We start from the raw sequence: 15298 nt of genomic DNA, 5'->3' as shown, positions 1-15298 counted from the left end.
CAGGACCACGCGTGGTTTTTATAGAACTCTGAGACCACCTGTAACTAGAGACTGACTCAACAGAAAGTCTTCATAACAGCACCAAACAGAGAAGTGCTGGCATTTCTTACACACACAAAAGGGAGACTGTGGAGTCTGGGAGAGATCCAAACACTGAGGGTGCTGGTGGTGACCCCGCTGCTGCTTTGTAGGGTTTGTGATATCTGGACTCAGTTTCATCCAGCCTTTTTGATTGAATGGGTGCAAGGACCTGGCTGAGAGCCCCACTTTAGTCCAAAGTCATCTGTGAAGGACATGTTTGTAACCACCATTGAATCTTATCCTCCCCAGCTCATGATCCAGGGAACGCGTCTTGCTCGGTAAGGCTGGAACAGGAGAGTTAATCAAACTATTTCAACTTCTTTGTCAGAAACAGTGCCCATCAAATGTGTTTCTATCAACAGCTGCCTTTTTCAATCATGCAGAGAAATCATGAAAGGGATAGTGTGCACTGCAGTGTAGGCTTGTAATGATCTGGGAGCTTGCAATGGCTTTCAAACCAAGAAAAAGTGCAAGGGAGAGATGCTGAAGCTGTACCAGTAGTGGGAGTGCTACAGTGGAGTCCATTACAGACAGTAATAGCAGTGCCTCAGCAAATAAACCTTTTCAAGGGTACCAAATAGTTCCTGTCACAGGTTGGACTGAGTTCTGCAGTGTTGGGATATTCATTAGGCCCAGGAGCAAGGAACAGTTTTATCTAACCATATCTTGGCCATTTGTCTGAAGCCTTTTTAACCTCCTGATGTAGAAATGGTGAAATGCTGATGAGAAAAGGGACCTGATGTAATGACACCATTCCAGCAGCCACTTGATGCTACCAGTGGGACCCAATGATAGATGAGTAAAAAAATGTGTTCGTTCTCCTGGCCAGGGCAGTTTTTCACACGTGTATGAAGCTGCTTCATGAGTATGTTTCTCAGATGTCACAGACAAATACCTTCACAGTGACAGTATAACGTTAGTGCATTACAAAGGAGACTTCTTGAAATAGGTTCTAGACCTCTTCCATCATCTTTGTTTCAATAGGGCATTTTCATGGTGTGTATATATTTGTGTTTGGGACATAGAGCATTCTCTGTTCTACCAGAAAATAGAAAATTGGTATAAACTTGAGTTTTCCTGATGACTTTTTACACTAGTGCTGTTAGGAATGATTTTGTATCTGCCAGATGGCCCAATATTGCCTCCCTTTCAATGAGAGAGGGAGCATAACTCAGTCTTTTAGATCTGCTCCAGAAATGTTCAGTTTCTCAAGTGATTTTACAGTTTTCCTCACTGAGCAGTCTGGTCTGTTAGGATCCCACTAAGATGGGGGTCTGTCCCCAGGGCCTGGGCACATCCTGTAGATCAGACTGCAAGGTGGCTACCCGGGTCTTGCAGCAGGCACTGTGCAACCTGCAGCTGAATTGCAAGTCAGACATATGGAACTGCAGGTGCTTGTTTGTTTTCCACCTTAAAGTTAGTCAAGTTTACATTTTTAAATTGTGAGCTATAGCAGTGAAGCCTACCTTGAATTTTAAAGAGGTGAGTGTTATGATCAGGACAGAGATGTGGAGAAAATGTGGACAAATGAAAGCAGCAAATGTCACGAGGTTGTGTTGCATTGAAGTAATGCTCGTGTTCATACGGTAAATGGCCTCAAAATTTGTTGTGTAGTGCTGCTCAGTGACAGGTTTCAGATAGCTTTGTCAAGGAGAGCAGAACTGTAGTTTCACACAGAAAGAAACTGATGCTCAGAGAAGGGAAATGATTTATCTGAAAACAGCCAGCTGGTCAGTGGCAGATCTGAGGGCAGAGTCTCTTCATCTGAAAATTATTCCTTTTTTAAAGACTGACCCCAGCAAACATAGAAATGCTAATCATGGAACAGCCTCACAAAGGCTGAAATTTATCTGCCAGAGTTGACTCCAGGGGAAGTCCCTTGCCATACTTCATACCATGATTGATCCATGGCTCTTGACACACACTTTTAATATGCAGTTAAGAGGAGTCCTCATTTCTGACAAAGCTTATGGGATTTTTTTTGGTGTATTAATCTTCAAACACAGTGTTGTCTAGTTCTTGTTCTACTCTGTAGGTGGTGAACTTTAGCCCCAGCACAAAGGAATTCTTCTGTTTATAAAAGAAAAGAAAATCAGCCTGATATTTCACTTACAGTCATGGACTACTTAACTTCACATCTTGTGTCTGTTTCACAGGCAGTTGGTACAAGTGTGTCTGGCAGTGTGCTAGTTCTTTGGGTGGCCAGTCTCAGCAGGTCCTCTGTCCATTGAGGGATAAAGTGCAGTGTGATTTCACACTCATATATAAATTTAAAATGTAAGCTCAAAGACTATGGACTGTTTTGTCTGTGTAAATATATTATGAGGTGGGTTCTGTAGTAGCTAATAAACTACTTAATTTTTTACTTTAATCTCTCTGTGCAGGACACCAGCCATGATTGGATGCTCATTTGTGGTGGACCGAGAGTATTTTGGTGAGATTGGCTTGCTTGACCCGGGTATGGAGGTCTATGGAGGAGAAAACATTGAATTAGGCATGAGGGTGAGTAACAATGAAGGGACTTTGTGCCATGTCCATTTGCAAAGAAAATTGCAGAGCCTGTGGCCTTGAGAGTACTGATAAGAGTCAGAAATATGGTTTATTGGTTCATTCTGTCAGCGTCTGAACCCAGTAAAACAGATTTTTCCCCTTTTCCAATAGCTCTGCTTGTGCAAACAGCTACACTAAGTCCTCATCTGCTCATTGGCTCTAGGTGATGTTGTGTGCTTGTGTCCTAGCAGATGCAGCATCAACAGAAAACTAAGGCCTGGCTGGTAGAAATCAGTCATAATGTTCTACATAGCACTCATGGTGAATCTTGTGGTATTTTAAAACTTCTTGTAGAGTAAGAAGATATTCAATCCTCTTGGATAGGACAGTGCAAAGTGTGGATGGAAGATTTCAGGACAGCATCAGTCCACCCTGTGCTTCTGGACCTATAGGAGCTTTGATATTTTTGATCCTTTGCCCTTGTTTTCAAGGTGATCCTTGCCAGCAAGTCCTTCTGAAGTCCAAGGAACATGTCTTTCCTTAGCACTTGAAAATTATGCCACTTAATGTTGCATGAACACAGTTTCCTCATTATAAGGCTGACTATTTAATTATTTTCCCCTTACTCTTTATTCCCTGCTTCACAGTAACATGTCCCTAGTGCATGTAATGTGCTCATTAAAGCATATATTCTGCTCATGGTGAAATACTGAACATCAAATTAGTCCATCCTTTATCTGACTCTTTTTTTTTCTAAAATGGCTACGAACTCCTTCACACCAGTGGGCTGAGGAAGAAGGTCATTGCAGCAAGAGTTTATTTTCACATATGGGTGTGTATTTATTATTCCAGCATCACAAGAGGGATAGGGTTTGTAATGGGACTGTGTGAATACACTGCTTATACTTTAAGGTTCAGAATTCACATAGGGGACAGAAAAACTGCTACCACAAATCATCCAATTTTCCTTAAGAGGGTCAGGCTATTACCAGGATTGTGTGAGCTTTCCTTTATCATTGTGCAGGGCTTTGAGCTGTTTGAAACTTTTTCCACATGGCTGCTCCCAGAATAGATTGAACACTCTGGCAAAACTCTGGCATAGCTGATGAATAAGCCTCCTAAGAAATCTGAAAGCTGTCACTCTTCCTCAGACAAGAACTTGTGGAGCACGATTAGGGCTCCTGGTAAACAGAGGGAAAGGTTTTAACAGGATTATGAAATGGCTGTTGGGTGGAGAGACAAGGATTTGAAGTGTGTGAGGACAGCTTGTCAGGGGTAGGAACCTGTTAAAGTCTGCAGAAACCTAGGATCTAGAAACCAGCTCTCATTCCTTGGGTTTAGGGTATTTTTTGGTTTTTGTTTTGTTTTTCCCTATAAAGAATAATTAACCCTACTGTTTGAAAAAGGCCATATGAAAGTACAGGAGTATGAGTTCATTTTGAAATGAGCTGTATGTCCACAGCATGGATCTGTTACTCTGTTTTCAGCCTAGATCATGGTAAGTAATATAGAGTCTGCCTCCTAATTTCTAAGTCCTACACATGATCCCCTCCTGTGTGTCTTTCAGAGCTAGCAGCACGAAAATGCACATGAACCTTCTCCCTTCCCACTAGGACATTTATAAAATCACTGTGAATTTACAAATGTTTTTTGTTTTTGTTTTTGTTTTTTGCAACTCCAGAATCTCAAAGTAAGTTGTAGAAAAATCATTCCTCTCCCAAGCCTTGGTGGCCTGACCCATGCAGGGACGTTTGGCATATGCCCTGCACCTGCACAGAGGGATGCTGATGTCCGTGTGTGACTATGCTTGTGTGGAGCACTGAAAGACAGAAAAGGAAAGGAATAAATGTATGAATGAAGAAAGAGCAAGAAATAATTAAATTGTGGGAGAGTGGTGGCACACACTTGGCTGGAAACGGTCCCTATTCAAAATAGCTCTAACAATAATCCTTTAAACTTTTTTGCAAACTATTATCATGTTACTACTAAAAGAAAAGAGATTAGGCTTGGAGTGTCTGAATTAGATTACATTGCATCTAATGAACCCTCATTTAAATTGTTCTAATAAAATGAAATAGGCAAAGTCAGTGAAACTAATGAGCTGATTTGGGAGGATGCTGCCTGATAACCCTGCTAATCCCCCTTAAATCTAATGTTTATTAAAACATCATCATCTTGGGTATTTCACTATTGGCCTTTCCCTTTTCTGAATTCCATAGATGGAAATATTTAAGTAACCTAACTGATTTTTTGTATTGAGTGAGGAGTGCAAAAATTGACTTTTACTACCACATCTGTTGGAAATATTTAGGGATCTGCAGCTCCTTTTTTTAACTCGTATTATTTTTTGTGTAAACTTCATATTGGTTAGAGCTGAGAGATTGTCCTAACGGGGTGGCTTTGCAGTGAAACCAGTGTCTATTTGCCAAGCTAGGCAGATTCTGGGTTGGCTGAGAAAAAACACCAGCTGTTCTGGGAAATAAAAGGGAGATGGACATGATTGCAGGCTTGTAATAGTAAGAAAATAGATGGACACTTATATAAAGTCATCCTGTACTACATTTTTCAAAGATGACAGTCTCACTGCAAGATGGATAAATGCAGGACCAAATTGTGTTATGGACAAATGGGGCTGTTCTCTCAGTGTTCGCCAACCAGCTACTGAAGCTGATGGGAATTGTCTGTGAGACAAGCTGATGGGAAAAGCTGATTTTGTCCAGGAATTTACAGAGTCAAATTGTGGCTGACTTCTGTGTGGGTGAGGTGCCCTTCACAAGCAGCTTGGCTTGGTAGCTGCATTCAGGCAAGCATCACATGGCTGCTCTGCCTCCTTCTGCCCATGTGGATCCAGTGGGTGGTCGATAGCCCTGTTTCCATCTCAGCTGTGGCTCAGCTGTCCTTTTCCCAACCTGAAGGCAGACATAAAGGAAAATAATGGTACTTTGTCCTGCAGCAAAGCAGTGGGTGTGCCTGTGCCTGAAAAAGACATCCTAAAGTCAGGGTAGATCAAGTTCATCTTTGCTGATCCAGGACATCAAATGATGCCCCTCACCTGCAGTGCAGAGAGATGTCCCAGTAGTTAAAGAAATTCAAGCAGTCTTAGAATGTAGAGGAATACAGGGACCCCTTTAAGTGAGGGTCTCAAATTATGACCCTGTAAGAAACTGCATGGTTTGGGAGCATCGTGTAAGTTCTCTTCCTAGTGAGAATGACAGACACACTTAATTATTTAGAAAGGGATCGTATAAACATTAAATGCCTAGTTTATGATTTGACCTAATACAAGCAGTTTATGATGCATCTTTTTATAGCAAGTCATTAATCATTGCACTAAGGATCTCTTTCTTCTTCTGGTTTTCCAGTGATAAGCTGAATGAATTGCTGTTCTTTTTTTCTACCCATCAGCTGTAATAGTGGGTGGGAAGAGATCAAGTATTTATTTTAAAGGATTCTCTAGTGCAAATTAAATTCTGCTTTCACTGTTAAGAATCCAAACAAATTAAATAGAAAATCTGTTGCCATACTGAGAACTGAAAGCACAACTTTTTATCTTTTATGGCCAGTATGAAGTACTTCATTCTCAGTAGCACTGTGATATATCTCGAAGGAAGGAATCTGCATCAGTTGATGAATTCTTGGAGGTGCTAACTCAGAGATTTAAAAAACAAACAAATAAAAAAAAATCCCAGACAACCAGCACCCCTCTGCCCAAGCTAATAACTTAAAGAAACCTACTGCTTAAGAGGTCCTGTACAGAAAAATCCATTAGAGATGTCCCCAGGTACCCATGTGCCAATTTAACTCCATGGTGAATTCAAGTGATGGGTTAGTTCTCCAGGAGAGCTTAGCTGGGTACTTCAGGTTAGTTGTGACCTCAGCCCATGCAGATGTGTCACAGGTAATTTTGGCCAGTTTTGGGAACTGGCCACGGCATGGCTCTGGAAAGATAGGGTTCATCAGGACTGAAAAGAATTGTCTGAAAGCACCATTTGTGCTCTCTGCTGTTGTGACTACATCGCCAACGGTGGCCAAGCTGCCTGGCTGAAATCAAGCCTGGGTTATGCATGCAGCAATGCAGCCCCACCTCTGGGCTTTGCAGAAATACTCTATGTACTCTAAGAAAACAATCATAATGTGGATTCCCTGAAATCTCTTTCTAAGGAAATAAAACTCGTTACCTAATGGACTTTCATACACAAGCATCTCATTATACTTTCCAAACTTGTGCTATGTGCCCTGGCTTTACTGTCTTTAAAACCAGACAAATTCCATTTTCTCTGAAGAGAAATGCTAATGGCAGATTGTTGAGTAGTGAATTCTTGACCTGATTTTATTACCTTTAGCTGAGGAGATTTAGAATCCTTTGAGCAGTCAGTGTTTTAAATGCAGATTCTAGGGTGGTATGCTGTAATAAAAATGTCACAAGGTTTATGTATAGCAAACTTTAATTCTGAATTCTGGACAATGCTTTTTACTCTGTGTGATTCATGAGGCCAGGCTGCTAGTCTTAGAGCTAAGAAGTAAGTAGGAACCCTGTTCTGGAGAGTTTCTCAAAATCTCAGAGTTCTTTTCCACATGCTGTGGTAAAATACAAGTGAAGATTGTACAAAAATACAGGTTAATCAAAATATCTGATTTTGATAAAACCAAATATATGTAATTTTGATTTTGGCCTTCCGCAAGCTGTAACTTTTAGTATAAATTAATTCAATTTCAAATGAAAAAAAAAAAAATAAAAGAAAGCCCTTCAGTTTGAAGATATTTAATCACTTAAATGATATTAACAAAAAAATGCCAGTAGCTGGCATCTGAAAATGCAGTGCACTGTCCTCAGACATGCCTGTTCACACAGGACTGTGATAAATCAGCATTTTCAGCATGGAGCTAAATGTTGTTAAAATATTTCTGGCCAGTTCTACACTGAATTCTGCACTGCCTGAGCAAAATCCTAACAAGTGATGGAATCTCCTGTTATTGGAAGCTGCCCCATTGCATAGGTTGCAAAGATCTCTGTGATAAATTTCTGATAAAAGGTCTCACCCTTCTGAAAAGATGTGTAAGTAAAGGTGCCCTCTTTCCACCTCCAGTTTAGTTTAGCATTTCCATAGGCCTTTCCTAAGGTAAAAGAATGTTAAGCTTGTAAAGTCAAGCATCAAGAAATCAAGAAATGATTGAATTCATGGTGCCTGGATTACATGAATTTGCAGCTCCTTTCCCTCTTCAAAATAGGGATTGGAACAGTGTATTTTCTGGTGCTGTGCACACAGGGCTGGCCAGGTCCTCTGCCTAACTGTTCAGCATCTTCTAATTCCAGCAGAGTCTCCTTGATTCAAGCAGGATGAGATTAGGCTTGACCTTTGTAGTCCTGGCTCCGTGGTTGTATCCTCCTGTAGCTGGTGCTCTTGCCTCTGTGCAGTGAACCAGAGAGATGCAGTGCTGTCAGCAGACAAGAAAACCATGAAAAAGCAGAAGAGGAGGACAGGCTGAACTGCAGTTTGACAGCCAGATCCTGGTGCCAGGTTTCAAATGTCTGACACCAACCACCTTTCGAAAAAGAGGATTTTCTGTGTAAAGTGTCTTCCCACACGTGAAAGAGAAGAATGTGAAAACAGTGGAAAGCAAAGCCAAAGAGCTAAAAAAAGATGGCTCTTGGTCTCTTCCAACTAAGATAGACTACCTGGGGTTTTTTTGGACCAGATCATTTATATAGTCTTACCTGTACTCAAAATGGGATGCACCATCCTGGTTCTGGGGAAAGAATCCAGCTCCCTACCTGTCTGCATTTTCTTCAAGCTATAGTGTGGGTTTTCTGTGTGTTTTTTTTTTTTTTCCTTGTTTTTATTAAATTGAAGATAACTGTAACCTTGAATGGAAAACCATGTTTTCATCAGAACATAGTGCAATGGTGCTCTAGCATGAAATTGCCAGCAAACTACAGGACTAGAGCTTGTGAATACTGTTAAAAACACTCTCTAAAGTGGGAGCACTGGAAATAGCTCAGAAAAGAACATCTGGCCATTTGGCTTCAATATCACATCATGCTCCATCGAGTGTAACATTTTATGTTACAAACTCTTTCATGTACTAGGACATTATAAAAGCACAAGGCTGGAAATTTCAGAAAGAGATCAACACTAAAAGAACTGAGGAAAGAAAACACTTCCTAAGTCTTTGCTGCTTTCTTCTCAGCCACTTTCCTGCAGGTTTAATCTAAATCTCACACAGGTTCCTCTGCAGTGGCAAGTGTGAACTGAATGAGAGAGAGGAAAATGCAAAGTGGAGTGTGCTAATTGTGTTGAGATTGAAATAGGCTTCACTTGCCTAATGATGAGACTGAACCAAAAGCCTAGACATGAGCTACAGCTGGTCAGAAACTTTTGGATGCAACATATTTTCTATTGCAAAATAACAACTCATCCAGGACTCTAAATATTCTGTAGAGCTCCAATTTTGATGCTGGTTACTGAAAGGCTGGCTTGGGCTGTTGTGCACCCAGAGGAGCCCAGCTGTCAGTCCTTAGCTGGCTCCCAGCACACCTGGCAAAAGGTTTCTTCAGGGGTTGGGTTTTTTTCTAAACCAGTTTGAATCTTGGTCCAATCTCTTGCTAAAAAAACCCAAAACATCAGTGCTATAGAAAACATTGTCCTTCCACTCAGAAAATGAAACCCCGAGAATTCAGGATACCTGCAGTTCCTAGAGCAGGGAGATACCTGTTTTCTAACTGACCTTTTTATTAGGTCCCCAGGTGGTTCTTGTTTTTTCTGGAGATGAGACATTTAATCTGACCTTCTAGGAAATATAGAGGGCTCTTAAGATGGCAGGTGTCCTTTCAGTCTGGGCTTCTGCAGTTGGAATAAAGCCTTGGTTTGGGCTAGTGTCCTGTGTGGAGGTCCCTGATCCAGACCAGTAGCCTGGGTAAGTCCCAGAGGAGCAGCCAAGGCATGTGAGACCCCCCAGCTCAAACTGTTCCTCTTGGCTGTAGTTGGGGCTCCTATGTGTGATTGTGTTGCTGGAGGGTTCTCCTAGGTACTATCCTTCAGTGAAACCATCTCATCTGGGGAGAATATACTTCAGCCTTAGAGGTCAGCTATCAGGCTTACAGGATTCTCCAGTCTTGAGTGCAGGGTCTGGAGATGGGACTGTGGGCACTGGTATGTATAACCTGCTGTCACTGAGCTATTACCCTTGTAGGAAAATTCAAGTTGCCACTATTTATGATGTGAAACAGAGGCAAATAAATCCTCAGCACTGCGTGGAAGTGTTCTTGTCACATGAGCATGAGGAAAATGGAGCTGATCTTTGAGCTGTGGGGTTGGAGGGGGGGGAATTGTTGTGGGGTTTAGGTTTGGTTGGTTTTGATTTAATTCTGCCTGGAAAACTGTGAGGTAATATGACATTTTTTACTGTACTTTTTGCGGTCTGCTAAAGAAATGTCTAACTGACTAATAATTATCCTTGCAGTAGTGTTACCTGAATAGAGCAAAGCATGTTGAGCTGACCTGTATGACAGATACCTTCGAGCTGAGGAGCAGGGAAGCAATAATGCATATACCTGTGTGGTGGAATAAAGGTTCACTCCTCAGTGCCAAAAAATGATATCATTATCTTCATTGTGTGTAATACACAGAAAAAAATCAACACCATGCATGAAAGAAGAAAACTGTTTTCTGTTGAAGGCAGCAATGTAGCCACCAGTGAGAAATTTTTAATGCGAGCCTTCTACAGATTTGATTTTAAAGGCCTGTGTGGTGCAGTGGGAATTTCCCAACAGAGGAGTCCATGGACAGGTTGGCTCTGTTTAGATCTGTTTAGGGCAGGTCAAGCACTTGACTTGGGGGTACTCACCAACTGCATGATCTTGAGGGAGTCTATTTCCTACCAAAAAAACTTGATCATCCTGCAGAGGTATCTAATTTTCTTCCATTCAGCACCCTTTAAAAGCTTTGGGAGAATGTTTCATGGCAGTATTTTGGGGCATGATATATACAGTAATGCACCTTTAGGTCATATTGTTTGCCAGGAGTTGGGGACTTGACACCCATTTGCTATGTTTGTTCTGTAATTTTTTAATCATTACTGTGGAGCTGAATTCCTGCTTTGTTCCTACACAGATAAGTTACTTCAGTATGGAAGGAAGGCAATGCAACAATAAAAAATATCTCAGAAAGTTCCAAAATTCTCTCAAACTTTTCTTCCTACATAGGAAAACTTGGCAAACATGTTGGCTGAAATGTTCTATTAGCGCATTTATTATAACTTACATAGCTCCATATGTAGTTTCGCTGCTTCCATACTGCAGCTAGTCTAGAGCCACACAAAAAAAAATAGCTTTGCATCCTCATATGTCATTGTTTCTCTTCCATGAACATCAAATTAGATTGCATAGCAATCTAATATACATAAATATACATAAATATATATAACATGCACAAATGCATTGGTCAAAGTGCCAACTGTTTTTTATTGGTAACTTGCAGCATAATGGAGAAGTGTTAGCTATTTAAAAGGAAGGAAAAACAAACACAAAATGGCCTATCTGTAGTTTCTATTTGTATTCTAGGCTTACAAAAGGTAGATATCACTGGAAAAATATATTTAATATACCAAAAAATTATACTTAATATGACATACAGAATTTATAGCACGAGAAATGCAGCTAAGGAGAACCCAGAGAAGCATTGAAATATGTCTGCAAAATCTGTGTTAGGTGCAACTGCGTGTTACGTAGTTAAGTGTTTTGACTGTAATAAAATAGCCCATTTGCATTTTTCAGTAAGACTGTAGCTGCATATTTCTACCTAAAATGCCACTTAGATTTCCTCTGTGTCTCTAATAGCATGTCATTTATGCAAATATCTTCCTATCAGCAGAAAAATAAACAATTCCATAACTTCAAAGCATGTCACACCCGTAGTTCCTAGCACGCTCTGGGGGAGCAGGTAAATAGGTATGCCTCCATTTAACCAAGGGGAAACTGAGGCAGAAGACTCTAACCATGTCTTCACAGGCTGTTTGAGAGGTGTTTGATGGCAGAACCCAAGTGGAGATGATTTTAAATAGATTTTATGTTATTTCCCTATGAATTGCTTTGAATTCAAAGCCTGAAATAATTACTGGAGGTCACAGCATATGCATGTGTTAAAAGAACTGTACTTAAAATTCCTGTGCTCCTTTAAGGCATGGTCGGGTGAGGAGAGGACAAAGGTGAGGGGCTTCAAGAGGAATAAGCACATTCTGAAGCCTGCTGCTGAGCAGGTGTGCAAAAGCATGCTCAAAGTCATTCTCTTGAGGTTTGCTTTTTCTGAGCTCGCCATGTTGTGCTGGCAGGTATCTAGTGGGTTCCAGGGCTGCTGATACATCTTCTGTGTTGTCCTTTGTGACTGGATCACCAGCTACAGTCTCTGTTCCCCTGCCAAGGAGGGAAGGTTGTGAAGTTTTCTGTCTCTTCCTTTGCCTCCTCTTGACTCGCCACAAGTGGCTCATGTGGGACCAGTCTGGTCCCACCACTGGCTGATGGATCTGACCACTGCATTGTTAATGGCTCCACTCCCCTACTCCTCTGCCTGTGGTTCAGCCTTTCATGGTCATGGTCCAAGCAGTTGTTGCCCTGACGTTGTGCCTTTAGCCCAGAGGCACTGATCTGCCAGACCCAGTGAGCCTCAGTTCAGCTCCAGTTAACTGCAGTTCAAGGTCAAATAGGACTTTAAAATATGAATAAATGTCAAGGTTTGCTGGCACATCGATCTCAGTCTTTTTGATTACTGCCAGATCGCATGAATAAATTAGCCCTGACAGGTGTGATAAATTGTATAGACTCCTGATCTCAAACAGTAAATGTTAGAGAAGGACGTGGGAAGCCTGGAGAGGAAAATACCTTTTGCAGATGCCTGTATTAAATGAGGTGAGTTTTGATACAGTGCTCCGGGGGTGATCTTCAGGCCTTTTGTTCATTTGAGATGCTGTGCCAAGCTGGGACACATCTCCTACTGAAGTATTGATTTCTTTTGTCAGAAGCATTTTGGGTTACCATGCGTTATGGAGCAAGAGAGCTTCAGCTGCCTTTTCCACCACCTGCCCTGTCCATCCAGGGTGGCTCTCAAATGGCTTGGTTTCAGGCCTTCTGGCTCCCAAAAGTGGAAGTAGGCAAACAGATCTCTAACTAGAAAAACAAAACAAAACAACAACAACAACAAAAAAAGAAAAAAAGTAGAGGACACTGGAAGTAGCTCTTCATATGCTGTACTGAGATTCTTCATTTCCCTTCTATGCATAATGATCTGTAATATCAATCACTGCTTAATTATTTTTTAAAGAAGGAATTGTTATCTTTTTGATTGTTAAATGAGCATGTGAAAAGTTGAGGATAGAGTGGGATTTTTTTGATACTACTTCATGTGTCTCTTTCTACTAACTTTGTTTTATTAAATCTAGAATCAAGTATTACAATGCTTTCCAATGTAAGGCATGTCAGAAAGCCAGACTTTTTGTCATAAAGATGTAGACTTGTTCTTTTCTGTGTATTTTACTCTCCTTAATTAAGCATGCCCTCTTTCTGCAGCATCGTACACACATTCTGTCTCCCCATCTTGATGTCTTGATAACTCATCTGTGTGTTTGTGTACGTAAGTCTGTGTATGCATGTTTATATGTATATAGACATCATGGATTAGTGCTCATTTTTGGTCATTCCTCCTCTTCTGTGAAATAGTTGAATTTATGCTGAAACCCTTCACTTCCTAGTACAATTAATCAAAAGTGCACAATTTCAACTACAGATCCAAAAGTAGTAGTGCATGGAAGCACTATATTTTGTAGCAAAAGAATTAAAGGAAGAAACTTGGGTTTAGCTTCAATCAATTTTGCAAAATGAAAGCAGAACAGAATCTTTAAATTAGGTGGGTTTTAAATTTTCATGGTGAATGTTAGCATAGCTTCTATTGTCTTAACTATATACAGCCATCACTTTTGCACGTAAATGTCCCATTGATATACATAATAGCATATGTATAATTTAACAGGGACTGTTAGGAGTCTGTCATTTATATGCCAATTTTTTTGGGTGCTGTGATGAATGGATACACCCTCTATATAGGTATAGTGTTAGAATGGAAGGGGTTAGAAAAAATGATTTTGACTTGTATAGAAATACCTTTATTTATGTAGAAATAGGGTAATGCTGAGGTTGGGAGAGAGAAGGCTGGGAAAGAGAAAGGGCGTTTCCTATCACGAGGGCTTCAGCAGATGGATGGTTTCCATCACAAACTGTGTGTGTGATCAGGGTGTTAAGAACAGCAATGAGAAAAAGAATGTAAAATGGGGTGTTTTGACAGAAAGCAGGGGCAGCCACAGTGCTAAGTGGTAAGAAGCAAATTGCCTAATAAGAAGGATTTTGAGAATGGTATAGAAGCTCTTGAAAGATTAGCCAATGCAGGCAGGTGGCTCCGAGCCTCTAAATGTGTGCTCTTCTGATTACTGGTATTACAGAAAAAAAATGTTTACAAAGCAGTTGGAAAGAGGATGAAGATTATATTTTGAGGGCCAGGAAAGTATTGTGCTAGACTTAGGAATCAGGCAAAGAGGCTGGTAAAGTAAATAGATAAGAGAAAAGCGTTAGTATTTCTAGAACTGGGGCTTCCTGAACACGTGCCAGATGAAATGAGGTGGGATTTGCTCATAAAACTCTTTGGTCAAAAAGGCTGCACAGATTATTGAGGATGTTTTTTTGCATGCCAACAAAAGCACTTCTCAGTATTTCTGCTCACAAAGTCTTTTGTTCTCAGATCTTGTAAATATTAAATCTCAAATGGTAAACCTTTAACGCTTCAGAGTAAGCCGAAGGATGAACCTTCAGGGACTTTATTTTGTGTCATAAAATATCCTATGAACTACCAGACCAGGAAAAACAACTGAATTTTTCTCTCAGCTTGCATATTATCTGCCTTGATCATTGAAATATTGTCTTCCCGTGTAACAGAGACATCAGCAATTAATGCATATCTGTTAGGAATGTGATGATCCTCTATGGATTTTTATTAAAATATCACCTTCAGTAACTAATTCCTCTAAAGACCTGGATCCAATTGTGTCAGCTATTAAATATATTTTAATGTGGTCAGGTGTCAGCTCACTAACAGACACATGCAAAATCTGTCTACTTGTCTTTCTTAAAGATCTAATTCAATATAACAATTAGAAATTGGTTATCATGTATCTTGAAATTTTATTTAAAATTAATTCCCAAATTTCCAAGACAAAATGCCCTTAAGTAGAGACAACATCCCCAGAAAACATGTGGAAATGGAAATTTAGAAAGAAAATAGGACTGGTTTATACTCAGCTACTTGTTGAAGGCATCACTGCCCTGGGTTTTAGCATAAGTCTAGGTTTGTTTGCAAAGGTGTGAAGTCACTTTAAGATCAGCTATGTGTAGAGCTGGATACAGCACCCACCACCAAATCATCCCTTTGCAAACAGGCTGTGGATCTTCAACATCTTTCTTTACCAGACTGAAATCTTACCTGGTTCCTTGAGTTCTGTCTTTGGGTTTCAGTGTGTGCAGAAACTTGCCAGTAATGCATTTATTTTCTCAGTCAACCATAGTAAACTATTGTGTATTGAACTAATGGTTCAATATTATTTGAACTGCCTCCATCATCTTAGAAATTTTGTTAGCTGGTTATTCAGTTCACTGCATACGCTGCTTTCCCTTGTCTCGCGTTTCTTGATG

The 15298-nt window shown here is 40.4% G+C and overlaps 1 protein-coding gene across 1 annotated transcript in view; it reads left to right on the top strand.

Annotated features, from left to right (window-relative positions):
* The window catches only part of GALNT9 (polypeptide N-acetylgalactosaminyltransferase 9), a gene marked incomplete at its 5' end in the record, with an annotated part of 117845 nt that overhangs the window by 46601 nt on the left and 55946 nt on the right, over window positions 1–15298 (top strand). The window contains one exon of the mRNA XM_008945567.1: window positions 2466–2583. Coding sequence (XP_008943815.1) covers window positions 2466–2583 — 118 coding nt within the window. The remainder of the gene's footprint in view (window positions 1–2465; window positions 2584–15298) is intronic.

This window comes from Merops nubicus, unplaced genomic scaffold, assembly GCF_000691845.1.
Source record: "Merops nubicus isolate BGI_N331 unplaced genomic scaffold, ASM69184v1 scaffold8438, whole genome shotgun sequence".
NCBI classification, from domain to species: Eukaryota; Metazoa; Chordata; class Aves; order Coraciiformes; family Meropidae; genus Merops; species Merops nubicus.
Note: the sequence above shows the minus strand (reverse complement) of the source record. Positions and strands in the feature narration are given on the sequence as shown.